The sequence below is a fragment of the Microcaecilia unicolor genome, chromosome 4 (genome assembly GCF_901765095.1).
Source record: "Microcaecilia unicolor chromosome 4, aMicUni1.1, whole genome shotgun sequence".
Lineage (NCBI taxonomy): Eukaryota > Metazoa > Chordata > Amphibia > Gymnophiona > Siphonopidae > Microcaecilia > Microcaecilia unicolor.
The window spans coordinates 166,882,027-166,909,717 of NC_044034.1; the positions used below are offsets into that span (position 1 = coordinate 166,882,027).

General features: G+C 44.8%; 1 protein-coding gene across 3 annotated transcripts in view; it reads right to left on the reverse strand.

Annotated features, from left to right (window-relative positions):
• The window catches only part of CKAP5 (cytoskeleton associated protein 5), a 421,631-nt gene that overhangs the window by 329,200 nt on the left and 64,740 nt on the right, over positions 1 to 27,691 (reverse strand). For all 3 annotated transcript variants that reach the window (XM_030200874.1, XM_030200876.1, XM_030200875.1), the window contains exon 4: positions 26,340 to 26,546. In XM_030200874.1, the coding sequence (XP_030056734.1) occupies positions 26,340 to 26,546 (207 nt within the window). The remainder of the gene's footprint in view (positions 1 to 26,339; positions 26,547 to 27,691) is intronic.

Consider the following 27,691-nt stretch of genomic DNA (forward strand, 5'->3'; position numbering starts at 1 on the left):
CAACAATCTCACCATCTGCCAAGCTGTGACCTGCTGAGAGGCATGAATCTTGGACGATAAGGAGACAAGATTGTCCGCTCGCATCTTCGGAAGGTAGGCTCAAACTGTCTGCGTGCTGAGCACTGCACCTATGAACTCCAATAGTTGAACAGGTGGACTCCTGAGCAACATGCTCAGAGGTGCTCTTTACCAGCCAAATGTCGAGATAGGGGAATACATGGACTCCCAGTCTGGGTAGCGACGCCTGGGAGAGTGAAGAGCCTTGGAGATGACACCAGGCCAAAAGGCAACACGTGGTACTGAAAGTGATGTATTCCAAGTCAAAATTGAAGATACCTTCGGTGGGCTGGAAGTATTGGGATGCGAGTATATGCATCCTTTAAGTCCAGAAAGCACAGCCAATTGTCCTTCTGAATCATGGGGAGAAGGGTGCCCAGGGGAACCATCCTGAACTTTTCTCAAACTAGGAATTTGTTCAAGGTCTAGGATGGGACACACCCCCCCCCCTCTTTTTTTCTGCACAAGGAAGTACCTGGAATACAATCCCTGCCCTTCCACCTTTGGTGGAACGGGTTCAACCGCACAGACCTTTAGAAGGGCAGAGAGTTCATCTGCAAGTACCTGCCTGTGCTGAGAGCAGAATGAATGAGCTCTTGGAGGGCAATTTGGAGGTTTGGATAGCCAACTGAGGGTGTATCTGAAATGGACTAATTGAAGAACCCACTGGTTGGAGATTATAAGAGACCACCTTTGGGTAAAATAATTTTAGCCTCCCCCAACCAGCAAGTCGTCCGAGGCGGGCACTTTAATCGTGGCTATTCTTTGCTGGAGCACCGGCCAAATCAAACGAATTGATGGTGCCTGAAAAAGGGGCAAAGGCACACAAAAAAGAAGGGAAGAAGCAGACTGGAGTAAGGGCCTAAAAAAATGACCCATGACGAATATCACTTTGTAATCTACTCTATAATGTACACGCTATACCACTTTGTATTTCTCAGATCCGGAAGTGGCGACTGTCACTACGGCATTATGTAAGCCACATTGAGCCTGCAAAAAGGTGGGAAAATGTGGGATACAATGCAACAAATAAATAAAGAAAACTTAAAACTTGGCGAAAGTTCTCTATGATATAAAGGCGGCTATTAAGGAGTTAAGAAAAAGAAAACCCAGAACGAAAAAATAAAGACAAAATAGCTGGAGGCACTCAAAAAAGCTCTTTCAGACTGCAAGGAGAGTGATTAAAATCGCAGCTGCTCCTCAAGCAGAAAGAACTGAGGGGTCTACGTTCACATGGAGGGCGGAAAAGCACTCACGCATGCGCAGTGGAGCGCAGCTCGCACTTCACAAAGCTCTCAATTTTTATTATGGAATAAATGCCGGACTGGGTGACGAGGATTGGCATCTACCCACTTGTGAGAATATTGGAGCCTGCTTGTCCTCAGAGAAAAATATTAATACTCCAGTATGATATGTTGACCGCTTTCGACTTGGTCGATCACGACATATTACTAGGATTATTAGACAATAATGGAATAGGAGGAAGCTTCCTCAGATTGTTTAAAAGATCCATGAAATGCAGATCCTATCGAGTAAAAGTCACCAAACTATTTCACCAGCATGGGCATCAACCAGACTGTGGGGTGCCTCAGGGCTTCCCTAGCTCTCTTCAATTGTATTCAGATTATGATATCTCCACTGGGCTGGAAGCCAAAAGGTACTTTCATTTATGCAAATGTTGTCACAATCTATACCCCTTTCAATAATGACAAATGATAAATTAATAATTGTCATCAGATCAGGATTACATCTTATGGAAGACTGGGCAACCACATTTAAATTTAAAGTAAACGGAGAAAAAACTAAGTTCCTAATCATTATCAACCCTTTTCAACCCATTGTTTACAAAAATTTTCACTACTGATCAAACAGCTTACCAGTTAGAGTCAAGGTTAAAGATCTTAGGTGTGATCACAGACCTCCTAACTCTGGAACCCCAAGTGCATACAGCTGTAGCAAAAGCATTTAAGACTATGTGGAGACTAAAATGGTTAAAATTGCTTTTCTCAAATGAAATTTTCAGAACATTAATCCAATCGTTGATAATGTCACATTTTGATTACTGTAAAGTCTTATACACGGGTTGTAAAGAAACCATTCTTAAAAAGCTACAAACAGCCCAAAATGCTGCAGCTAGACTTATTTTCAAGGTCTCACGTTATGAGAAAGCAACCCCTTTAACTCAAGTAACTGCACTGGCTTCCAATAAAAACCGGAGTACCCTTCAGACTTAATGTGTCTTCCAAATACTTTATGGAATGGCTCCTACTTACATGTCATCCCTGATTGATCTTCCTCTCTGTAATGCGGATCCAGAAACTAGAGACTATATATTATTACACTTCTCTAACTGCAGAAAAAGGAAATATACATCAGTTTTCACAGTGGGGTTCTCCTATCTGAATACTAAATGGAGGAACTCGCTTCCAAGACAAATTAGATGGAAACACAGCTACACAAGTTTCCATAAAATACAGGAAAAACAACCTTTCCTCTTCAGGAAATTTTTTATTAGTGGAACAGGATCTCCAGTGGCTGAAATCAGTCTGCTAGAGATGCAATTGATATTATTCAACTCCTCTCTAATACAGCTTTCTATTGCGAGACTGTTCCTTGGTTACTAAGTGGAAGGCTTAGTTAAATTACCTTCATTTCTTGTATTAGATTATAGTCTATGTTGTTTACATTGTAGTACAATGTTTATAAATCCTTCTCTTTATAATGTAATGTAATATTTCTCATTATACTGTTACATCTTCATAACTATCCATAATGCTAATTTCTCTTACCAAATATCACTCAGTCGATATGTCATTTAGAATTTACTTAAAGCCCACTTCTTTAGATCTGTTTTCAATTAGCATGAAATGTTTTTTAATAGTTGTATTCTTAGATTAATTGTAATGTAATGCTTCTTCTTAATTTGCTATGAAAGCTGTAATGCAGGGTAGAAATGTCATAATAAATAAATAAATAAGAACTTAAGAAAAGCCTTACTGGGTCAGACTGATGGTCCATCTAGTCCAGTATCCCGCTTCTAACAGTGGCCAATCCAGGTCACAAGTACCTTGCAGAAACTCAATTAGTAGCAACATTTCCCCAAAGTCCATCTCAGCAACAGACTATGGACTTTTCCTCCAGGAACTTGTCTAAACATTTTTTAAACCCAGATAAGCTAACTACTGTTACCACATCCTCCGGCAACGAGTTCCAGAGCTTAACTATTCTTTGAGTGAAAAAAATATTTCCTCCTATTTGTATTTCCATGTAATTTCATTGAGTTTCCCCTGGTCTTTGTACAGACTTTGAAAGATTGATATATCGATTCACTTGTACTCACACCACTCAGGATTTTCTAGATCTCAATCATATAACAATAAAACTTATATTCTGCCATATACCTTTTGGTTCAATGCAAATTACATAAAAGAAGCTGGTCATTTCCAGGAATTATAAAACAAATAAAACAACAACTTATCAGTACAAATTTCCTAAACAGATAGTTTTTTCAAATATTTACATATTTCTGGAATTATCAGTCATCGGAAGTATTCAATTTTGGGCATATATATCCAAACGCATTGCCTGATAATAGAACAAAATATCGAGTGGCTCAGTAATTTTTAAGTTTCATATGGATGGAAAAGTAAAAAAAAAAAAAAAAAAATCTAGTATACTGGATTTGCATAAAGAAACAAAATGATTCAAGAAATATGATGGTGATCCATACACTATTTTATGAATGAAACAAAAAAAGAATTTAAACCTGATCCTATGAAGCTTTCTATGGTATTTGGAACACCATCATAATTTTTCAAAGAATAGATAAGTTGCAGTTGTCATATTCTGAATAGTATGAAGTTTCTTTAACAGTTGTTTAAAAAATCCTAAATAGATTACGTTACATAATCTAATAAACTCAAAATTAAAGTTTGTACTAGGAGTCTGAAGTGATCTTAATCGAAATATTTACAAGCACGTCATAAAAATTCCAACAAGAAAAATGATCTCTGAGTTAATTTATTAATCTGAGGCTCTAATAACAGCAAACTATCCTGTAGAATTCCTAAAATTCTTATTGAAGAGGAAAAATGATAAGTTGTCTGATTTATCATCACAGTTTCATTTTTAACTTTCAAATGACTAACAATAACTTTGTTTTATCAGAATTCAGCTTATGTTTTCACATTCGTAATTCTAAAACATGAGAATTTGTTAAGTAGATCAGCATGAGATTATACTGTGGAAATAAAAGGGACCAGGATCATTATGTTGTCCATATAACTGTACAGATACATTTCTAGTCTCTCCAAAACATAACCCAGCTAATGTAAACAAACATTAAAAGAGTATAGGAGAGCGTGGAGAACCCAGTGGCACACCACTTGTAGTTTTCCAGTTATTAGAGAAAATACCATCCATCTTAACCCTATAGTATTGATTCTTTAAAAAGCCTGAAAGCGAATGCTACATACCTGTAGAAGGTATTCTCCGAGGACAGCAGGCTGATTGTTCTCACTGATGGGTGACGTCCACGGCAGCCCCTCCAATCGGAATCTTCACTAGCAAAGTCCTTTGCTAGCCCTCGCGCGCCCGCGAGCACCGCGCATGCGCGGCCGTCTTCCCGCCCGAAACCGGCTCGAGCCGGCCAGTCTCATATGTAGCAAGACAAAGACAAGGGAAGACACAACACCAAAGGGGAGGCGGGCGGGTTTGTGAGAACAATCAGCCTGCTGTCCTCGGAGAATACCTTCTACAGGTATGTAGCATTCGCTTTCTCCGAGGACAAGCAGGCTGCTTGTTCTCACTGATGGGGTATCCCTAGCCCCCAGGCTCACTCAAAACAACAACCATGGTCAATTGGGCCTCGCAACGGCGAGGACATAACTGAGATTGACCTAAAAAATTTACCAACTAACTGAGAGTGCAGCCTGGAACAGAACAAACAGGGCCCTCGGGGGGTGGAGTTGGATCCTAAAGCCCAAACAGGTTCTGAAGAACTGACTGCCCGAACCGACTGTCGCGTCGGGTATCTTGCTGCAGGCAGTAATGAGATGTGAATGTGTGGACAGAAGACCACGTCGCAGCTTTGCAAATTTCTTCAATGGAGGCTGACTTCAAGTGGGCTACCGACGCAGCCATGGCTCTAACATTATGAGCCGTGACATGACCCTCAAGAGCCAGCCCCGCCTGGGCGTAAGTGAAGGAAATGCAATCTGCTAGCCAATTGGATATGGTGCGTTTCCCCACATCCACTCCCCTCCTACTGGGATCAAAAGAAACAAACAATTGGGCGGACTGTCTGTTGGGCTGTGTCCGCTCCAGATAGAAGGCCAATGCTCTCTTGCAGTCCAATGTGTGCAGCTGACATTCAGCAGGGCAGGAATGAGGACGGGGAAAGAATGTTGGCAAGACAATTGACTGGTTCAGATGGAACTCCGACACGACCTTTGGCAAGAACTTAGGGTGAGTGCGAAGGACTACTCTGTTATGATGAAATTTGGTGTAAGGGGCCTGGGCTACCAGGGCCTGAAGCTCACTGACTCTACGAGCTGAAGTAACTGCCACCAAGAAAATGACCTTCCAGGTCAAGTACTTCAGATGGCAGGAGTTCAGTGGCTCAAAAGGAGGTTTCATCAGCTGGGTGAGAACGACATTGAGATCCCATGACACTGTAGGAGGCTTGACAGGGGGCTTTGACAAAAGCAAACCTCTCATGAAGCGAACAACTAAAGGCTGTCCTGAGATCGGCTTACCTTCCACATGGTAATGGTATGCACTGATTGCACTAAGGTGAACCCTTACAGAGTTGGTCTTGAGGCCAGACTCAGACAAGTGCAGAAGGTATTCAAGCAGGGTCTGTGTAGGACAAGAGCGAGGATCTAGGGCCTTGCTGTCACACCAGACGGCAAACCTCCTCCATAGAAAGAAGTAACTCCTCTTAGTGGAATCTTTCCTGGAAGCAAGCAAGACACGGGAGACACCCTCTGACAGACCCAAAGAGGCAAAGTCTACGCTCTCAACATCCAGGCCGTGAGAGCCAGGGACCGGAGGCTGGGATGCAGAAGAGCCCCTTCGTCCTGCGTGATGAGGGTCGGAAAACACTCCAATCTCCACGGTTCTTCGGAGGATAACTCCAGAAGAAGAGGGAACCAGATCTGACGCGGCCAAAAGGGAGCAATCAGAATCATGGTGCCTCGGTCTTGCTTGAGTTTCAACAAAGTCTTCCCCACCAGAGGAATGGGAGGATAAGCATACAGCAGGCCCTCACCCCAATGCAGGAGGAAGGCATCCGATGCCAGTCTGCCGTGGGCCTGAAGCCTGGAACAGAACTGAGGGACTTCGTGGTTTGCTCGAGATGCGAAGAGATCCACCAAGGGGGTGCCCCACGCTTGGAAGATCTGGCGCACCACTCGGGAATTGAGCGACCACTCGTGAGGTTGCATAATCCTGCTCAACCTGTCGGCCAGACTGTTGTTTACGCCTGCCAGATATGTGGCTTGGAGCACCATGCCGTGACAGCGAGCCCAGAGCCACATGCTGACGGCTTCCTGACACAGGGGGCGAGATCCGGTGCCCCCCTGCTTGTTGACGTAGTACATGGCAACCTGGTTGTCTGTCTGAATTTGGATAATTTGGTGGGACAGCCGATCTCTGAAAGCCTTCAGAGCGTTCCAGATCGCTCGCAACTCCAGGAGATTGATCTGTAGATCACGTTCCTGGAGGGACCAGCTTCCTTGGGTGTGAAGCCCATCGACATGAGCTCCCCATCCCAGGAGAGACGCATCCGTGGTCAGCACTTTTTGTGGCTGAGGAATTTGGAAAGGACGTCCCAGAGTCAAATTGGAGCAAATCGTCCACCAATACAGGGATTCGAGAAAACCCGTGGACAGGTGGATCACGTCTTCTAGATCCCCAGCACCCTGAAACCACTGGGAAGCTAGGGTCCATTGAGCAGATCTCATGTGAAGGCGGGCCATGGGAGTCACATGAACTGTGGAGGCCATGTGGACCAGCAATCTCAACATCTGCCGAGCTGTGATCTGCTGGGACGCTCGCACCCGCGAGACGAGGGACAACAAGTTGTTGGCCCTCGCCTCTGGGAGATAGGCGCGAGCCGTCCGAGAATCCAGCAGAGCTCCTATGAATTCGAGTCTCTGCGCCGGGAGAAGATGGGACTTTGGGTAATTTATCACAAACCCCAGTAGCTCCAGGAGGCGAATAGTCATCTGCATGGACTGCAGGGCTCCTGCCTCGGACGTGTTCTTCACCAGCCAATCGTCGAGATATGGGAACACGTGCACCCCCAAGCCTGCGAAGTGCTGCTGCTACTACAGCCAAGCACTTTGTGAACACCCTGGGCGCAGAGGCGAACCCAAAGGGTAGCACACAGTACTGGAAGTGACGTGTGCCCAGCTGAAATCGCAGATACTGTCTGTGAGCTGGCAGTATCGAGATGTGTGTGTAGGCATCCTTCAAGTCCAGAGAGCATAGCCAATCATTTTCCAGAATCATGGGAAGTAGGGTGCCCAGGGAAAGCATCCTGAACTTTTCTTTGACCAGATATTTGTTCAGGGCCCTTAGGTCTAGGATGGGACGCATCCCCCCTGTTTTCTTTTCCACAAGGAAGTACCTGGAATAGAATCCCAGCCCTTCTTGCCCGGATGGCACGGGCTCGACCGCATTGGCGCTGAGAAGGGCGGAGAGTTCCTCTGCAAGTACCTGCTTGTGCTGGAAGCTGTAAGACTGAGCTCCCGGTGGACAATTTGAAGGTTTTGAGGCCAAATTGAGGGTGTATCCTTGCCGGACTATTTGGAGAACCCACTGATCGGAGGTTATGAGAGGCCACCTTTGGTGAAAAGCTTTCAACCTCCCTCCGACTGGCAGGTCGCCCGGCACTGACACTTGGATGGCGGCTATGCTCTGCTGGAGCCAGTCAAAAGCTCGCCCCTTGCTTTTGCTGGGGAGCCGAGGGGCCTTGCTGAGTCGCACGCTGCTGACGAGAGCGAGCGCGCTGGGGCTTAGCCTGGGCCGCAGGCTGTCGAGAAGGAGGGTTGTACCTACGCTTGCCAGAAGAGTAGGGAACAGTCTTCCTTCCCCCGAAAAATCGTCTACCTGTAGAGGTAGAAGCTGAAGGCTGCCGGCGGGAGAACTTGTCGAATGCGGTGTCCCGCTGGTGGAGCTGCTCTACCACCTGTTCGACTTTCTCTCCAAAAATATTATCCGCACGGCAAGGCGAGTCCGCAATCCGCTGCTGGATTCTATTCTCCAGGTCGGAGGCACGCAGCCATGAGAGCCTGCGCATCACCACACCTTAAGCAGCGGCCCTGGACGCAACATCAAAGGTGTCATACACCCCTCTGGCCAGGAATTTTCTGCACGCCTTCAGCTGCCTGACCACTTCCTGAAAAGGCTTGGCTTGCTCAGGGGGGAGAGCATCAACCAAGCCCGCCAACTGCCGCACATTGTTCCGCATGTGTATGCTCGTGTAGAGCTGGTAAGGCTGAATTTTGGCCACGAGCATAGAAGAATGGTAGGCCTTCCTCCCAAAGGAGTCTAAGATTCTAGAGTCCTTGCCCGGGGGCGCCGAAGCATGCTCCCTAGAACTCAGCCTTCTTTAGGGCCAGATCCACAACTCCAGAATCATGAGGCAACTGGGTGCGCATCAGATCTGGGTTCCCATGGATCCGGTACTGGGACTCGATCTTCTTGGGGATGTGGGGATTAGTTAAAGGCTTGGTCCAGTTCGCAAGCAATGTCTTTTTGAGGACATGGTGCAGGGGAACAGTGGATGCTTCCTTAGGTGGAGAAGGATAGTCCAGGAGCTCAAACATTTCAGCCCTGGGCTCGTCCTCCACAACCACCGGGAAGGGGATGGCCGTAGACATCTCCCGGACAAAGGAAGCGAAAGACAGACTCTCAGGAGGGGAAAGCTGTCTTTCAGGAGAGGGAGTGGGATCGGAAGGAAGACCCTCAGACTCCTCGTCAGAGAAATATCTGGGGTCTTCTTCCTCTTCCCACGAGGCCTCACCCTCGGTGTCAGACACAAGTTCACGGACCTGTGTCTGCAACCGTGCCCGACTCGACTCCGTGGAGCCACGTCCACGATGGGGGCGTCGAGAGGTAGACTCCCTCGCCCGCATCGGCGAAGCTCCCTCCGCTGACGTAGTCGGGGAGCCTTCCTGGGAGGCGACGGCAGCCGGCACCGCACGCGGTACCAACACCGGAGACCTCACCTAGGGCGATGGGCCAGCCGGCGCCACGCTCGACGGTACCGGAGGCGCAAGCACCGCCGGTACCGGAGGGGTAGGGCGCAACAGCTCTCCCAGGATCTCTGGGAGAACGGCCCGGAGGCTCTCGTTCAGAGCGGCTGCAGAGAAAGGCATGGAGGTCGATGCACGCGTCGACGTCAGAACCTGTTCCGGGCGTGGAGGCTGTTCCGGGCTGTCCAAAGTGGAGCGCATTGACACCTCCTGAACAGAGGGTGAGCGGTCCTCTCGGTGCCGATGCCTGCTGGGTGCCGACTCCCTCGGCGACCCAGAGCTCTCGGTACCGACACGGGAAGGGGACCGGTGACGATGCTTCTTCGACTTCTTGGAACGAAGCATGTCACCGGAGCTTCCCGGTACCGACGAGGAGGACGTAGAATCCAGCCGTCGCTTCCTCGGGGCCGAGGCCGAAGGAGGTCGGTCTCGGGGGGGGGGCTGTACCGCAGGAGCCCTCAGGGTAGGGGGAGACCCACCCGAAGGCTCACCGCCACCAGCAGGGGAATGGACAGCCCTCACCTGCACTCCAGACGATGCACCACAGTCCGACGACATCAGCAGACGAGGTCCCGGTACCACCGACGTCGATGCAGCTATCCGATGTCTCGGCGCCGATGCAGAGGGCCGATGCCTCGATGCACTCGATGCACTGGCGGCCGAGGATGAAGCTCTGGACGCTGAAGACGTCGATGCACTCGATACCCCCGGTGCCGATGCCGACCAAGAGCCCGAGAACAAAACGTTCCACTGGGCCAATCTCGCTACCTGAGTCCGCCTTTGCAAAAGGGAACACAGACTACAGGCCTGAGGGCGGTGCTCGGCCCCCAGACACTGAAGACACGACGCGTGCCTGTCAGTGAGCGAGATTACCCGGGTGCACTGGGTGCACTTCTTGAAGCCGCTGGAAGGCTTCGATGTCATGGGCAGAAAAATCACGCCGGCGAAATCAAAGGCCGAAATGGCGAAAATGAGCACCAAAACTTTGAGGGAGAAAAATCTCGACCGAGGCCGAAAAGAGGCCTACCCCGACGACGAAAGAAACTTACCGGGGCAAAATCTGAAAAATACGGGAAGGGGCAAACGAAACCCGAGAGGGCTTCGGTAGCACTTCCCAAACAGTTTTTGAGGATTTTCCGAAGAAAAAAACACGTCGAAAAAGGACGCGCGAGGTCGACTTTCCGGGGCTCGACACGGCGAAAACACGACCGTACCGAGTGCGGACGAAAGAAGACTGGCCGGCTCGAGCCGGTTTCAGGCGGGAAGACGGCCGCGCATGCGCGGTGCGCACGGGCGCGAGGGCTAGCAAAGGACTTTGCTAGTGAAGATTCCGATTGGAGGGGCTGCCGTGGACGTCACCCATCAGTGAGAACAAGCAGTCTGCTTTTCCTCGGAGAAAATCATTTATAAACATTTTTGGTTACTCCTATATCATCAAGTATCTGTAAGAAAATGTCATGATCCACCAGATCAAACATTATCAAAGAGTGAACTAATTACTGTCTCAGTGCTATGATTTGACCTAAATCCCGATTGTGATCAGTGCAGTATATTGTATCGATCCAAATAATCCATAAGCTGAGACGCAACCGCACCTTCCATAAGTTTACAAAGTAGAGGGATGGAAGCAACAGATCTATAGTTTGCCAACAGATGACATCATTCTTTGATATTCTCAATAAGAGGGGCAATAACTTTCCCCCAAATAAGAAGGCCCGGCTTGCCAAGGAGAATCCTGGTGTTGCCATCCCAATGCCTTCTACTTCCGGTGTGGATTCTCACCATTGTGGACCTGGAAAATGTGAACCTGTATCCTGGGCCAAAGCACCTGCTTCACAGTCTTCGATTGGACCAGGACCTGTTCAGATAGCGCTCGCACCAAGTGAGGCTGCAGCTCTTGGGGCAGCTAATTTAGGGGCAGGGGATTCGAGTCTTGGTGCCAAACAGAAATCTGAAAAATCTAACACCATATCTAGGCACAGGAAGTGGAAGGGGTGTCAGATTCTTCTAGCTCTTCCTTGTCCAGTTCCTCTACTTCATTTTTCTCTTCAGTCTCTTGCACTTCTTCAGCACAGTGAGGGGAAGCTGTGGTCTTACTCCCTTGGGTAGGGGGATGCCAGCCTTGGTCGACTTGACAGGGTTGTGTGAGGCCGTTCCAAAATCAATGAGGAAAAAGATTACATGAAGGACTTGCATAGATATATTTTCCTTAACGCAGGGGAGATGGCAAGTCCAAGGGAAAAAAGAAGTCTGAATCAGACTCAGCAGCAAAGGGTAAGATGATTTCTAGGAATGTTGTCAACTGGATGAGGCCTTTCCTGCAGTTGGCAAGTGTTTGGGGACAAAACCACCCTAAACAATATGGCTTACTTTTGAGTTATACTGATACCATCCTCGATGCATACCAATGTTATGGGGGATGGTGCTGGCTAAATTACGACAAACAATTTGGGGATAAGATGGAGGAGAATAGCCATGTGTCTTGGGAAGCACAAGACATTAATTTGTGGTTGACATATATGCAAAAAGTTGGTCCTGTCGTTCCCCTCAAGACATTGGAACTCCCTCGAGTACGAACCATTCCTTTCATGCACCTGTGGTCACTGGTGCAGCCTCCCCTTCAGATCTGTGCTGGCATTTTAACAAGCTGCGCAGAGTGTGGGGCCTCGCACCTTTTGCCCAAGTGTCCCAAGAAAATCCCTTCCCCAGCACCTCAACCCACCAAGCAGTGAGCCTGGACAGTTGGCTTCCACTCCTATTTTAGTGAGTGCCTTACGCTCTTGGTTGCAGGTGTACCCGAATAGGGAAGCAGCTGATATATTGTTACAGGGATTTTCGTCAGGTTTCCAGATTCCTTTTTGTGGCCCGATTGTGATGCAGGTGGTACCCAATTCTGCTTCTTTCTTCAGGATGGCCGTGGTGGTTTTTGCCAAGTTGGAACAGAAGATAAGGTGGGGCAGGATCGCAGGCCCCTTTTAGTCACCAACATTCCCTGCCATGTGCTTGTCACCAGTCAAGGTCATACTAAAAAAGGAACCAGGAAAATACCACCTCATTCACAACGTGTCCTATCCACTGGGCTTTTCTGTAAATGACTGCACCCCTTGTGAATTCTGCACTGTTCCTCCTTGCATAGATGCGGCCCGGGACCCTGATGGCTAAAGTGGATATTGAATCCGCCTTTCACTTGCTGCCAGTGCATCCCCGTTCTTTTCCCCTTCTGGGGTTTCGAATTGTGGAATTGCATTATTTTGATAAGTGCATGCCAAAGGGCTGCTCAGTGTCATGTGCTTACTTCGAATGCTTTAGCACGTTTGTGCCTTGGCTGCTTGGGCAATGACTGGGACTTTCGACAAATCAAGATCAGGTATACACAAAATAGCTCATACAATGAGTTTATCTTGTTGGGCAGACTGGTCTTTATCTGCCGTCATGTACTACGTTACTATGTTAATGAAGATTCCAGCCAGTCCAGCAACAGCACTTTGAATTTACTAGATGCTGATTTCATGATAAAAGGACATTGATCTAAACTACAATATGTACAGCTATACTAAGACCCAAAAACATTTTAAAAAAATCATTCCATATTTTAACTACCGATACATACCCAGATGAAAAGTCCAAAAGATTCTGATCTAAATTGTTATTAACAACCAGCCATCTCTTTTCCAAGCTGAATAACGCTAACCTCTTTAGCCTTTCCTCAAAGGGGAGGAGTTCATCCCCTTTGTCATTTTGGTTGCTCTTCTTTGAACTTTTTCTAATTCCACTATATCTGAGATACGGCGACCACAATTGAACGCAATACTCAAACCGAGGTTGAACCATGGAGCAGTACAAAGGCATTATAATATTTCTGGTCTTATTTTGCATCCCTTTCCTAATAATTCCTAGCATCCCATTTGCTTTTTTTTTTTTTTTTTACTGCTGCCACACACTGGGCAGAAGATTCCAGTGTATTATCTACGATGACATCTAGATCCTCTTCTTGAGCACTGACTCCTAAGATGGACTCTAGCATTAGGTAACTATGATTCTGAATAATGATCACTTTGCATTTGCCCACATTAAATCTCATCTGCCCTTTGGATGCCCAGTCTTCCAGTTTGCTAAGGTCTTCCTGCAATTTTTCACAATCCACATACGTTTTGACAACTTTGAATAGTTTGTATCACCTCACTCGTTGTTCCGTTTTCCAGATCATTTATAAACATGTTAAAATAAAGATCATGTGATGCTAGGCTAGCAGGAGGAAGCCGTAGAGAAGAGCTCCATGGCCCCCATTCAAAATTTTACCTCAAGCACCTCATAAACTCCTGCAATTACACATTTTTGTCAATACAGCAGAGGGTGAAGTATCACTGAGGAGAAAATTGACTGCGATACGTCCCTGCCAGCGATTCCATGTCTACAAAGACCCATCAAAAAGAAGGAGCATGGGCCGCGCCAGGGAAGCCAGGATGGCGGTTCCTCGGATGCGCTAACAGTAAGCACAGCATAGGCGGCAGAGATCGCGGCGGAGGTTTCTGTGCTTCTAGAATCCTCAGTTGACCAGAAATTACAGCGCACAGCAGACAAGTTGGAAAAAACAGATGGCACTTTGAGGGGTTTGAGGACAGACCTCACAGAGTACCAACAGCAACTTTCAGATGTAGGGGACAAAAGCCTGCAACATGTGGCCCAATATCACACTATGCAAAACAATTTGGAACGACTCAAATCTAAAGTGGAAGATCTAGAAAATCGGGCCAGATGCAATAACCTAAGATTAGTGGGGCTTCCAGAATCAATCAAGGAAACAGATCTACAAAGCTTCCTGGAGTCTTGGTTGCCTAAAGCATTAGACCTACAGTTAGCAGAGGGTCCTATAAGAATTGAAAGGACCCATCATCTGGGACCAATCCGCTCAGGAGAATTAAGGCTGAGAATTGTGATCTTTAAACTACTCAACTATGAACATAAGATGGAGATTGTACGAACCATAAGTTTGGTGGGTACGTTAACATGACAATGAACGTATTTTATGTTTTCAAGATTTTTCAGCTGCAGTGGCTGCGCAGCGGAGCTCGTTTTCTACAGTCTGTAAAATGCTATATTCAAAAAAGTCCCCTTTGGTTTTTATACCCAGTGTGACTTTGCATTACGTATAGTAACAAAACTCAGCTTTTCACATCACCTGAGGCAGCTGCGAAATACGTAGCTCAGATATCTTTGGAGCATACCAGAAATGTGGATTTAGGTGTGGTATGAAGTATATCGCTGCAGACCAGGAAATGTTGAAATGTAATCTCAGCACACAGCAGTACCATCTAAACGCCTCTTTTGGGACACTCAGCAGAAGATCTCTACAATGGAATGCAATATTGGCTAATATGCAGAGCTCATCACAGGTTGGTTTTTTTTTTTTTTTTTTTTTGGGGGGGGGGGGGGGGGGGGGGGGGTTCTGTTGGCACTTTGTTCTTTTCTTATGGAGGTTTCTGCAACCAATGTGGCTATGGACACTGCTGCTGTTACAGAGAGAAATGGCTCTTGCATTACACAATATGGAAGTTTGAAGTTTGGATACACTGAAGAGCCCAGAACTTTCTGGAGTCTACCACAACAATAAAATTGGAGGTGGTGGGACCTATGCTGTCAGGAACCATGGAGCCTTTGGATTACAATATTGTCACATGGAAGTATCGCCTGCAGGCCTCCCTTGGGAGGCTCGGCATATATTTTCTACAATGAGATACAATCTTAATTAAATGTGCAGAACTAATCGCAGAGGTTTTTTTTCTCTCTTCTTCTCTCCTGTTGTTGTGTGAACTGTCTCTTTCTTGTAAAATTTGAGGCAGCTAGTGTGGCTGCAGAAACTATTTTTGGTACAGAAAGTAATGGCTCCTGCACTACATATTATAGGAGTTTAGATATACTGTACAATAGATCCCAGACTTTTCTGGAGCCTCTCACGAGTATGAATCCGGAGGTGATGTAAACTTTGCTATTGTAACTCATGGAGACTTTGAAATCTCACCTCATCACCCAGACGTATCATTCACAGGCTTCCCTTGGGAAGTGAGGCAGACGCTCCCTACAATGGAACCTAGTTCTAACAAAAATGCAGAGCTAATCACAGCTTGTTTAATAATTGTTTTTTTTACAAATTGCATTGCTTGTGGAGGATGAGGCTGCCAATTTGGGTGTATGGACTGCTGTGGTTACAGAAAATAATAGTGCTTACATTAAATGACGTAGGAGGGGGAAGGGAAGGAGGCCCGAAGGGAAGCAATCTGCTGCCCTGCTGCCTGCAGCGCTTTCACACGGAAATACAAGATGTGATGCTTGGCTAGAGAGAGGCTGTCGCCGGGCTAAGTTCCTGCCTCCCCTGACTGAATCTTCACCCATATGTCTTTTTATTTTGGAATAAACGAACAACTTTGAATAACTTACCTGCTAGGAAAGTGCCTGGATGGATTGGAACCTCTTGCTGGTTGGGAATGGCGTCTAAGCAAGCGAAGAAAGACGGGACTAGGAGTCATGTAGCGGAATCCAAGATGGCGGACAGTGAGAGCGCGAGCCCGAAATCAGTGGGCGCCACGTGGGCCGTGGAGGTGACTGTGGAAAGTCTCCCTGATGTTGGAAGCTTCAGTAGACCTAAAATTGCAAAGGATTACAGACCAGCTGGTGGGAATCGATGATAAACTGGGCACTATCCAATCGGAATTTTCCCTCTACAAGCAGCGTTTGTCAGATGTGGAGGACAAGGTACAGCAACAGGAAGGGACACAACTGTCTCTGCAGCGCAGAGTGGGGCAGTTGGAGGCCATACTGGAGGTTCTTGAGAATCGGGCACTGAGGAGTAAAATAGTAGATGACGGCAGAGAACGACCTGTATGGTCCATCCAGTCTGCCAAACAAGATAAACTCATATGTGCTACTTTATGTGTATACCTGACCTTGATTTCCATCTGCCATTTTCAGGGCACAGACCGTAGAAGTCTGCCCAGCACTAGCCCCGCCTCCCACCATCAGCTCTGCCACCCAATCTCCGCTAAGCTTCTGAGGATCCATTCCTTCTGAACAGGATTCCTTTATGTTTATCCCACACATTTTTGAACTCCGTTACCTTTTCTTCTCCACCACCTCCTGCGGGAAGGCATTCCAAGTATCCACCTCTCCAAGAAAAAAATACTTTGACATTTTTCTTGAGTCTGCCCCCCTTCAATCGCATTTCATGTCTTCTAGCTCTACCGCCTTTCCATCTACAGAAAAGGTTTGTTTGCGGATTAATACCTTTCAAATATTTGAACATCTGTATCATATCACCCCTGTTTCTCCTTTCCTTCAGGGTATACATGTTCAGGTCAGCAAGACTCTCCTCATACGTCTTCTAACGCAAATCCCATACCATTTTTGTAGCTTTTCTTTGCACCGCTTCAATTCTTTTTACATCCTTAGCAAGATTAGGCCTCCAAAACTGTACACAATACTCCAGGTGGAGCCTCACCAAAGACTTATACAGGGGCATCAACACCTCCTTTCTTCTGCTGGTCACATCTCTCTCTATAAAGCCTAGCAACCTTCTAGCTACAGCCACCGCCTTGTCACACTGTTTCGTCGTCTTCAGATCCTCAGATTCTATCACCCCAAGATCCCTCTTCCCCGTCTGTACACATCAGACTCTCACCGCCTAGCACATATGTCTCCTGTGGATTTCTACTCCTTAAGTGCATCACTTTGCATTGAATTTTAATTGCCAAACTTAGTCCATTCTTCTAGCTTCTGCAGATCAACCTAAAGCCAAAGCAAAGGAGGATCTGAAAGGGATCTTGGGGTGATAGTATCTGAGGATCTGAAGGCGACGAAACTGTGTGACAAGGCGGTGGCCGTAGCTAGAAGGTTGCTAGGCTGTATAGAGAGAGGTGTGACCAGCAGACGAAGTCGCTGGTGAGACCCCACCTGGAGTATTGTGTTCAGTTTTGGAGGCCGTATCTTGCTAAGGATGTAAAAAGAATTGAAACGGTGCAAAGAAGAGCTACAAATATGGTATGGGATTTGCGTTACAAGACATATGAGAGACTTGCTGACCTGAACATGTATACCCTGGGGGAAAGGAGAAATAGGGGTGATATGATACAGACGTTCAAATATTTGAAATGTATTAATCTGCAAATGAACCTTTTCCGGAGACAGGAAGGCAGTAGAATTAGCGGACATAAAATGAAGTTGAAGGGGGGCAGACTCAAGAAAAATGTCAGACAGTACTTTTTCACGGAGAGAGTGGTGGATACTTGGAATGCCCTCCTGAAGGAGGTGGTGGAGATGAAAACGGTAATGGAATTCAAGAATGCGTGGGATAAACAAAAAGGAAACCAGAAGAAATGGATCCTCAGAAACTTAGAAGATTGGGTGGCAGCACTGGTGGTTAGAAGGCGGGGTTAGTGCTGGGCAGACTTCTATGGTCTGTGCCCTGAAAATGGAAGATACAAATCAAGGTCAGGTATACATATAAAGCAGCACATATGAGTTTATACTTGATGGACCTTTTCTGCCATCACGTACTATGTTACTATGTTACCTCCGCAAATTCATTTGGGGTAGTTGCAAATCTAGAATGCCCTTTTGTTTGTTGTTTGGGTCATGGAAAGAGGGAGGTGTGATAGAAAATATTAAGGATTGCTTTTCAGTCTTGCTTTGATCGATAATACATTTTTAAAATCTTCTGTCTTTGACCAAAAGTGACTTTCCTTGAATATCTCATAGAACAGGCTGGAATGTAAGGCACACTCAAGAACAGGTTGGAATGTCTCTGAAGCCACCTTGTGCAGGAGGGAGGCGGGGTATACTTGAAGTTCGGGAGATAAGCCACCTGGCCAATGGTTTGTTTACCTGAACTGAGAGCATATGACTGAATCCTCATGTATATCCTTGGACAAGTTTTAGCTTAATAAAAAGGGGGCCTTCTTGCAATGGAACTCTAAGGCTCATCTGTGGGTAGATGTACAGCGCAGAGGACTTGTTCCTGGTCATAAGGAGACTTCGGGCTATCGCTGCAAAGGGCCTCCCGGCTGATAAGGGCCTGAGATTCTTGACCAGTGATGATGTGTGTGTATATATATATATATATATATATATATATATATATCTGTTTTATTCTTTTAGTTAGGTGGTTTGATCAGTGTGCATATCTTTTAATCTGACTTAAGTCAGTGTGTATATTTCTTAATCATATGTGAAGTTAATAATGACTTATACACTCTCCATTTAAAGTACTAATAAAGAGGCGGATTCAAGATGGCAATCTAGCAAAACGTGCGACAAAGACACTCCCGAAAACTACCTTTACAACGGACTTTTTCCTGTTGAACCATGCTGAAAAGGAAAGAGAAGCCGAGGGGCTCACCCCTCCCGAAGCAGATCCCTTCCTTGCCTGGGCAGCAGTCTTTGTCTGCATTTCTGGTTTCTACTCCGGTATCGGGCGTTTCCACTAGCGGGGAAAGGAAGAGCCCTGCTCAGGAGAGCGATCTATCGCTCAGCCCGCTGGGACCATTGACCCCGACGCCGCCGCGTGCACCCAGAAGCGTTGTACCGACCGAAGACAGTACGGGATCGAAGGAGTGGCGCACTCCGGAGGCAATAGCGACGCCAAATTCAACTCTAGGATCGGCGCAGGGAGCCCAGCGATCGCCCGGGATACCATGGGGGAAACCATGGAGGAACCGCCGATAACAGCAACATAGGAGGAAATTACCTCCTGTGTCTTAGCGATGCAGCCCCTGGTTAAACCTCACGAGGTCTCACTGGAGACGATTTGGACGGCTTTAGAATCTCTCCACAAGGTTTGTACCTCATTCATTACTGTCTCCTTGAATAATTCAACGCAGATAAACTTTTTAAAAAGTCAGTCTGAAGGGTTGTTGAAAAAGCAAACTGACTTGGAAGGACAATTAGGAAAATTTTCTCAACAACAATCATTGATTTCAGGGGACCGAATACTAACTCACAGGAAACTAGAGAATCTTGAAAATCAATCAAGAAACCTGAACTTAAGATTGCTAAATTTTCCAAAATCTAAGTTTGTCACTCCCAAGGATATGTTTGAAACATTTTTGAAAGAGGTATTCAAATACCCCGAACAATCATTACCTCCACTTCAAAAAATCTATTATCTGGAAATGAAGATTTCCCCACAAAAAGATATTCCTAAACCTGATTTATCAGAGAAATTGGACTTAACAAATTTTCTGGAGCAATCAATGGATAAAACAAAAAAAAACAAAAAGGCACACAACTGCTTACAAAACAGTAGATAAAAAATGGATAATACAGAAACTAGAGCAACCTTAATTGTAACATTTGTTTTCCTACAGGATCTTTAATGAGACAATGAGGCATATTTTCAAAGCACTTAGCCTCCCAAAGTTCCATAGAAATCTATGGAACTTAGCCTCCCAAAGTGCTTTGAAAATATGCCTCTTTATTTTAAAAATATTCATCCGGATTTTAAAGGAAGCAAGGTCTCTATATTTCCAGATATTGCACGATGGACACAACAGAGACGAAAAAAATTTCTGGATATGAAACAGGAATCTCTTATAATTGGGGCGGATGTTCCAGTTACGATTTCCGTGTAAATGCATGTTGATATTTAAGGAGAAAAATATATATATATTTTGAACCTGAACAATTGCGGTCTTTCCTTGATATGAAGAGGAACCAGGCCTTAACCCAAATATCAAGTCCCGAAAATATTTAAAGAACCGCTGCTAGTATACTTTAATTCACTTATTTCTTATGCTAACTTCCTTTGGCTTTATACCGTCTTGAATCCACCATTTTATATTAGTGGACTATAATTCCATTTCTTAAGAAAATTTCTTTGTAATAATATTCTTTATATGTCCTTTGAAGCCTGAAATGGATGTATCTATTCAAAGAGATGTATCTTTTTTTAATTTGAAATTAATAAAGAAATTTAAAATAAAGTACTAAAAGAGTTTCATTTACCCAATATGAATCTAAAAGAATCTGTAGTATTTTAGTCTTTGAGCAGTCTGTGGTGATCAAGTGAGTAGACTGCAATACCAAAGCAATACAGGAGGACAGGAGGTTTCTAATTTACGACAGTATAATCAGGCTTAGTTGCTTCACCACCTAGGAGATTGGGTCTTAAATAGACAAGATTATACCCCAAGGGAGATGGAAATGGCTTTTTTTTTTTTCAGACTTGTCATCTATATCATCATCTATATTATTTGTACAAGCCCCTAGGAAGGAGACCCCATTAATATAGGCACGAGGTTGTTGTTACGGCCTTTAAGGGAAGTTTGGAAGGATTTGACTAAGTACTGGGGAATTCCCTCTGAAACTTCTGACTTTCTGCCCCATCCAGGATAACCTAAGCTTCCCTCCGGGCTCGGACAATCCGGTATTTCGAAGATGGGCAGCTCTGGGTATTACGAGCTTAGAACATGTCTTGGACTTAAAAGGTTCGCTGCTATCTCTAGGAGCTTTGGGTATTGATACTGATGCCAGCAATATGTATGCCTACATTCAACTAGCACATTATGTTCATACATTTAGTGGTGAGGTTGTCTTAAAAAATGATTGCTTATGTTGCATGTACTGTTACTGTAATAAATAAAACCAGATGTTCAGAAGTCAGAGGAAAGGGTGGGTTATGGGAATGGACAGGGTGGGAAGGAAAATGTTAAAATGTTGATGATATGATTATTATTTTGCTCTTACTTGGAAGGTTTGGTTTTGTAATATGTTGTATCTGGAGCTTGTTGGCGGTTTATTTTGATATATCAATAAAAATGTTGAAACTAAAATGTTAAAATAGCACCAGTCCCAGTAGAGATCCCTGTGGCACTCCACTATTCACACTGTTTCCTGTACAATAACCAATTACTAATCCACAGGAGGACATAGCCTCCAATCCCATTACTTTTTAATTTTCTCAGATGTCTCTCATGAGGAACTTTGACAAAAGGTTTCTGAAAATCCAGATTCACTTCATTAACCCGCTCACCTTTATCCACATGTTTATGAGGCAAGACTTCCCTTGACTGAACTCACGCTGACTCTCCCATTAAAACCACCACGTTTGTCTATGTGTTTCGTAATTTTATTCTTCATAATAGTTTCCACTATTTTCCCTGGCAGTGAAGTCAAGCTTACCAGTCTGTAATTTCCCGATCATCACTGGAACCCTTTTTTTTTTTTTTTTAAATCAGCATAGTTTGGGGGCACTTGGGCATTAGTCATCTGGAACATCTTTTTAACAAGAGACGCTGTTAAATTTGGGAGCTTTAGGTATTGGTTATGACATGAACAACATTTTTGCCTATCATCAAATAGCACACTATGTGAGGTCCTTAGATTCGGAGACTTTGAGATCCAGACATTGTCACCGGGTGAGAGAATTTCTGGAAGGAGGGGGAACGGATTGGCTTTCGGTCTCGAAGTTGTATAAGTTGTTGGGGAAACTGCCACTTATGAAGGATAGAGAGCTGATAGGAATGCGTTGGGCTCGAGATTTAGCTAGACCGGGACTGTCCTTGGACTTTGATATATTAACTTCTCGGATTCCGGAGATGATGGGTAATGCGGGCCTCCATGAATGTCAATATCGAATTCTTCACAGAGCATACCTCACAAAAACTCAGCTTTTTCAGATGGGCGGGGTGGAAAACCCTCTGTGTGAAAAGTGTGGGAGGTTGCCAGGATCTCTATTCCATTGTTTGTGGGAGTGTTATCAGGTACAGCATTTTTGGATCACTGTCTTGCAGTATTTGTCTTTTTTGCTGGGCTCTAAAATTGTCTGCTCCCCAATAGGAATACTGCTGGATAAGTATGAGATCTTTGTCTTGCAGAGCACATCTGGGAAGCAACTGGTTTGTAAGGCCTGTTTGTTTGGTAAAAGGCTGCTTCTCTGTCAATGGGTGGGCAGTTCTCTCCCAGATTTCTGGCACTGGAGAAATAGATTTCATGAGCTGTTGCTTTTTGAATGCCGGGGAGTAAGAGGCTCCTCTAGGAGAAGGAAGACTTTTTTGGAAATTTGGGGCCCATATTCAGTCATTACATACAAAAGGTAGAAGTCTGGTAAATGCCCTTTGATTCCGAGGAGGGTGGACATAGACTATATGTTGGTTAATCTCTGGAAGATGCCTCAGTGGGGATTGGAAGGGGGGAGCCTGGGGGGGGGGGGGGTAGGAAAGTGATAGTGGAACTAAAAGGATGCGATGTGTTTCTCCTGCTCTGGGGCGATAAATTGTTGACTGGCAGAATTACAGTACAGGGCGGGGAGGAAATGAAGCTCAGTAAAGCAGTGCAGTAACAAACAACGACCACAGAGTGTTGTCAGTAGTTCATATTTTATTTAGAACTTTGTTGAACAATACCTAGGTTGCAATCTGATACATTCTTAGAATTTAATATAAGTTTCTTGATAACTGTTATGCACGGAACCTCTGCATATACATGACTATGCTAACAAATGTATTAGTAGAAAGGAAAGGGGGGAGTGGGGGGGAGAAAACTTTGATGATAGATGATCAGCTATATTAGTACAGGTCTGAATTGCTTATTACCAGATTTATACTGATTGGTATGGAAATGTTTAACATATGCATTCATCAATAAAAAAAACTGTTAAATCCTAAAAAACAAAAATCAGCGTTACATTGGCCACCTTCCCATCTTTGGGTACTGCAGCCGATTTTAACGGCAGGATACAGATCACTAACAGCTTAACTGAGATTATGTGGAATATAAATGATAGTAAATACTTTAAAAATAAATAAATAAAAAGTTACTCAGATCCTCTCCAACTAGCAACTTGACCCAAAACTGACCGATGCAGCACTCACTGCCCAATGCCGCAACCAGAGTTGCTGAAATTCTATGACAACCAAAGACATACTGCGAGCAGTAACCCTTAACGTCATAAACAACATCTGCCACGTATCTTTTTTTTTAAATTTGGATTTTGCTCACACCTTTTTTCTCTTGTAACTCAAGATTACTTATATTCAGGTACACTGGAGGGCTCACAATCTAAGTTTGTACCTGAGGCAATGAAGGGTTAAGTGACTTGCCCAAGAATACAAGGAGCAGCAGTGGGAATTGAACCGGGCACCACTGCATGTCAAGACTGGCCATTCCTCCACTAGGTCAACCCTACTTCCAGCAAGGTGTTACGATATCCAACTTGTGTTGCCAACTGCCAATGCCACTTCCACTTCAAGTATGTTCCTGAAACAAACAAGCTACATACTGTTGTTTGAAGGCCCACTTCAAAGGCTTGCCTTTGGCTTCCTATCCTGTGTGTATTTTAGGTAAATGCCCTCTTTCACCAGCAACATGGTCTTAGTCACTGCCGAAACAAGGGAGTCCACCGTGGGAACATGTAATTTATCTATCTTTCTCCTTCGGAACTAACGGGAAGAGGCAAGCCATGGTTCTTCCCACTCTCGGTCCATTCTGCTGTAATTAGGTCCTGAATGTCTGGATGCGTCAGGAAGGCCTTAGAAGGACCTCTAAGCCCCCTCATGATCAATGAAGATGAAACTGCTGATGCCAAAGCAGACTGATCCTCAAATGGAAAGCACTGCGATCCAAGATGGCACCGAGAGCAGACTGCGGGTAGCAGCTCTCGACTTCCATTAGAAATCTAACGCTGGGGAATATCCACGGACCCAAATGGGAAAGAGGAAATGGAAGCCCGATATGCCTACCTCCACAGGCAGGATTAATCCCCCTCCCACACGGCAGACGACTTTGGAGGAGTCGGGCTTGCGACCGCCGGGAACCAGATTCAACGCTTCGAGAGGTCCGGGAGACACTGTTGACCACAGCGCTGAGGGAGTGTCATTGAGTCCACCCCCACGACCCGGAGAAGCTGTGACAGCGAGTGAACAAACCGCTGAACCCGGAACTCAGACCTGTGCGGCTGTATGTGGAGACCCCGTTGCCACATCAACGCCAGTGGGAACAACGTCCCAGGCAGGTTTTCTGTCTGAGGGAATTCCTGGCGAATCCTCCATGAAGTCTGGAGTAAAACCTGTGACTGTTACTTTAGATTTACTATAAGAAGCGATTCAAGGACTGAATACCAACTTACAACTATCAGGTATCTTGTGGGGTGAGGTGGCTGAATAAAAAAAACAGGCTCAAAGTGAAGTATCAGCTAGAATAGAAGAGCAAACGTCTAAAATGATGGTTTTTGACAAAGATAAAAATCAGTGAATTCCTCAATGTTAATGTTGATAAAAGATAGTAACTTCCAGAAGCGCAAGATAGAGTATTTAGAAAACCAGATAAGGAAAAATAAGTTACGTTTCTTGAATTTTCCTAAGTCTCCTCTTATTCCAGCGTTAGAGATGTTGAAAAATATATATTACAGAGGTATTGGGTATTCCCCTTGAGGGTTTCCCACCCATTACCAAAACCCAATATATTTCATGAACTGGAACAGGAAGAGTACCTATTCCTCCTCAATCTGAACTAAATTTAACTGATTTTCTTGAGAACTCCATGGAAGTCATAACACTGTTGGTTACATTTGCTCTGGAGTTAGATCGAAATAACATATTCCGACTTTACTTCCGCCACATGAACTCACTATTCGTGGGATCAAAAGTACAGATTTTTCCGGATCTCTCTCGAGAGACACACAAAAAAGAAGAGTTTCTGTTATTAAAAGCGAGAGTTCTTCGAATAGGAGGGACTTTCCTTTTAAAATTTCCTTGTAAATGCATTGTTTCTTTGAATTCCACAAATTATATGTTTTTTGACCCAGGAAAATTAGTAGAATTTATTTCCTCTAAAGAATAATGTTGTAACAGTTCTTGATCGTTCCGCTTAGTCTCGGCTGCGTCACTCAGGTTCCCTCTGCTCTAGTTTGTAATTGTTTCAATCAATTTATTGAGTTTAAAATTTAAATTTCCTAGACCTTGGATCAGTTATTGTGGACTAAATAACTAATATTTGTTTTTGCCTACTAGGATTTAACCTCTTGTTATTTCTTTAAATTCAAATTTATGTTATATTGCATAAATGTAAATGTGAAATTTAATAATTAAAAAAAAATAATACATAAAAATAAAAATGGAAAGCACTGCCACTGCCTAAGAAATAAGAGAATTTAGCTCCTCTTTATGAAACCACCTCAGTACTTTCGGATCATTCCCTTCCTCAGGAGGGATCTCTCTCTCTCTCCTCTAACGGTTCCTTCAACGATGGCTTCTCTGCATTGACTGAGGCCATATCAGATAAAGGAGAAGCAGAGATAGCCTCATCTGCCCACTCCTGGGGTTCTAAATAAGATCTCGCAAGAAGCGGAAGGTCAGCAGGGCTAGAAGGTGAAGTGCTGTGCAGCAACTCTGATTGTCTCTGCTTCAGTAAACAGGCGAGGTATGGAGAAAACAATGATCCTGATGAAGTTGAATGCTCTGTCTGGCCCCAAGGCTATAAAATGGGGGCTGTGGTCTGCACATGATCAGACAGAGGCTGCTCCTCACTGTCAGTCAGCCATGACAGAATAGCACCTGTTCTCAAGCTCTCCTGTATGAAACAGCACACCGCTCCTGCTGGAGAGTCTGAACACCATGACATATTCAGATGCTATGCCAAATCCGAAGATGAGCTACCACCTACTATTTTCTCCTTGCGCCGCAAGATTCCTGGCTTGAACGCACCGCAATAACCGACCAGTTAGTCTCACAGCAGGAATACTGCTTAACTGCCTCTGTGGGAGTCACAATTCATTCAGAATGTCATCAGCGAAGCACAACATGTCCCAAGCAGTGAGCCAAGATTCCTCCCCTGTACCAGCATGTCGGGGTTTTAGGATAAGTGCAATGAATGTGCAAGAGATATTTAAATGCAATGGAGGCAGTGCTTTTAAGTCATTTATAAGCATAATCACTGTGGATATCCTGAAAACCTGATAAGGCTGGGGGGGTGGGGTGTCCCCTGAAAGAGAACAACTGATCTACAGAATCTCAGAATTAGGGCCCTTGGGCTTACCTCAGCGCTTTCCTCAGTGTCTCTGTGCAAGACACTATTATCTTGGGGTTTTTGTTATCCATTCCTTTCAATAGCTCTTCCTGGACGACTTCCCCCTTTTCAATCTCTATATACATGAGACATATTTCTGTCCCGAACTCCTTTGCTTTGGCTTTAGGTTGATTGAATACTTTATTTACAATTCCTGAAACCACCTCTCCGGTTGTCCTAAAAAGAAGAGAAGGAAGAATTTTTTTAAAAAGCACACATTTTAGTTCAGGGGTACTCAAACATTTTTGTCAAACGGTCTACAATATTAACTGGCCCACCTATATATTTTACTGCAAACCTAAGACTAAACAGGCCAGAAGGTTTGCACAGACACCAAGCAGTATATCCTAAATATCAAACTGCAACAAATCAGTAGGCTGCTTAGTTTTATAGATGTGCTTTATTATTTTGTGACAATATTAAAAACTCAAGTCTACTGTATTATTTTTTTTACAGTAATAAAAACAGATCCTACTTCACTGGGTTTCAATTATGTTTCCAATTAATTACCAGTGCAAGAAATGGTCTAGTTTGGATTGTATGCTGTCAAGGCAACACTCATAGCATTCTGCAAACATTTGTTGGGTTATTACACTTCTATGTTTTGATTTGATAGCATTTATTGTCGCCAATGTGGATTCGCCAGCATTTGTTAAACCATTATCCGAACCGTTACAGCCACTTTCTTGATTATAGGCTACAGCGTGTGTATAGAAACATGACGAAAGATAAGGGCCGAATGGCCCATCCAGACTGCCACCACAAGTTGATGAAAATCAGCAAATCAATAGTTCTTCTGACTTTTTCCTTTGTTGGTGGGCCGCTGGGTCATTTCTGCTGGCGATGTCATTAGGTATCTGTCCATATGCTCATTATCAACTAATTCCGCGATGTTTGGCAGCTTATCGGTGAGTTAATTAGGCTGTTTAAGGGGTGAGGGTCCCAGAGCTGAGGCACTGCACTGCTAGCTCAGCTCATAGCGTCACGTGGTTCCCCCAGTTCTTCCGACTAACTTTCAAGGTTTCACTTCCTTGAAGGCGGCAAAGTTTTTGTAATTCTTACCGATAATGCTGCATCAATGAAAAAAGCTGTCTGGAAACTTATTCAAACAGGAATCTGTACCACTCACCGTTGCTGCATCAGACACATTCTACAGTTATGTGTGGAAGATGGGCTGCGATCTCATCCAGCAATCTCTGATGTCATCAATAAATTCTGTGATATTATCAGCACTTTCTATCACAGTAGTATACATACAGAAAGCTCAAGAAATGCTGGGAATGCCAAAGAACAAACTGATTGGTGATGTGAAAAACACGTTG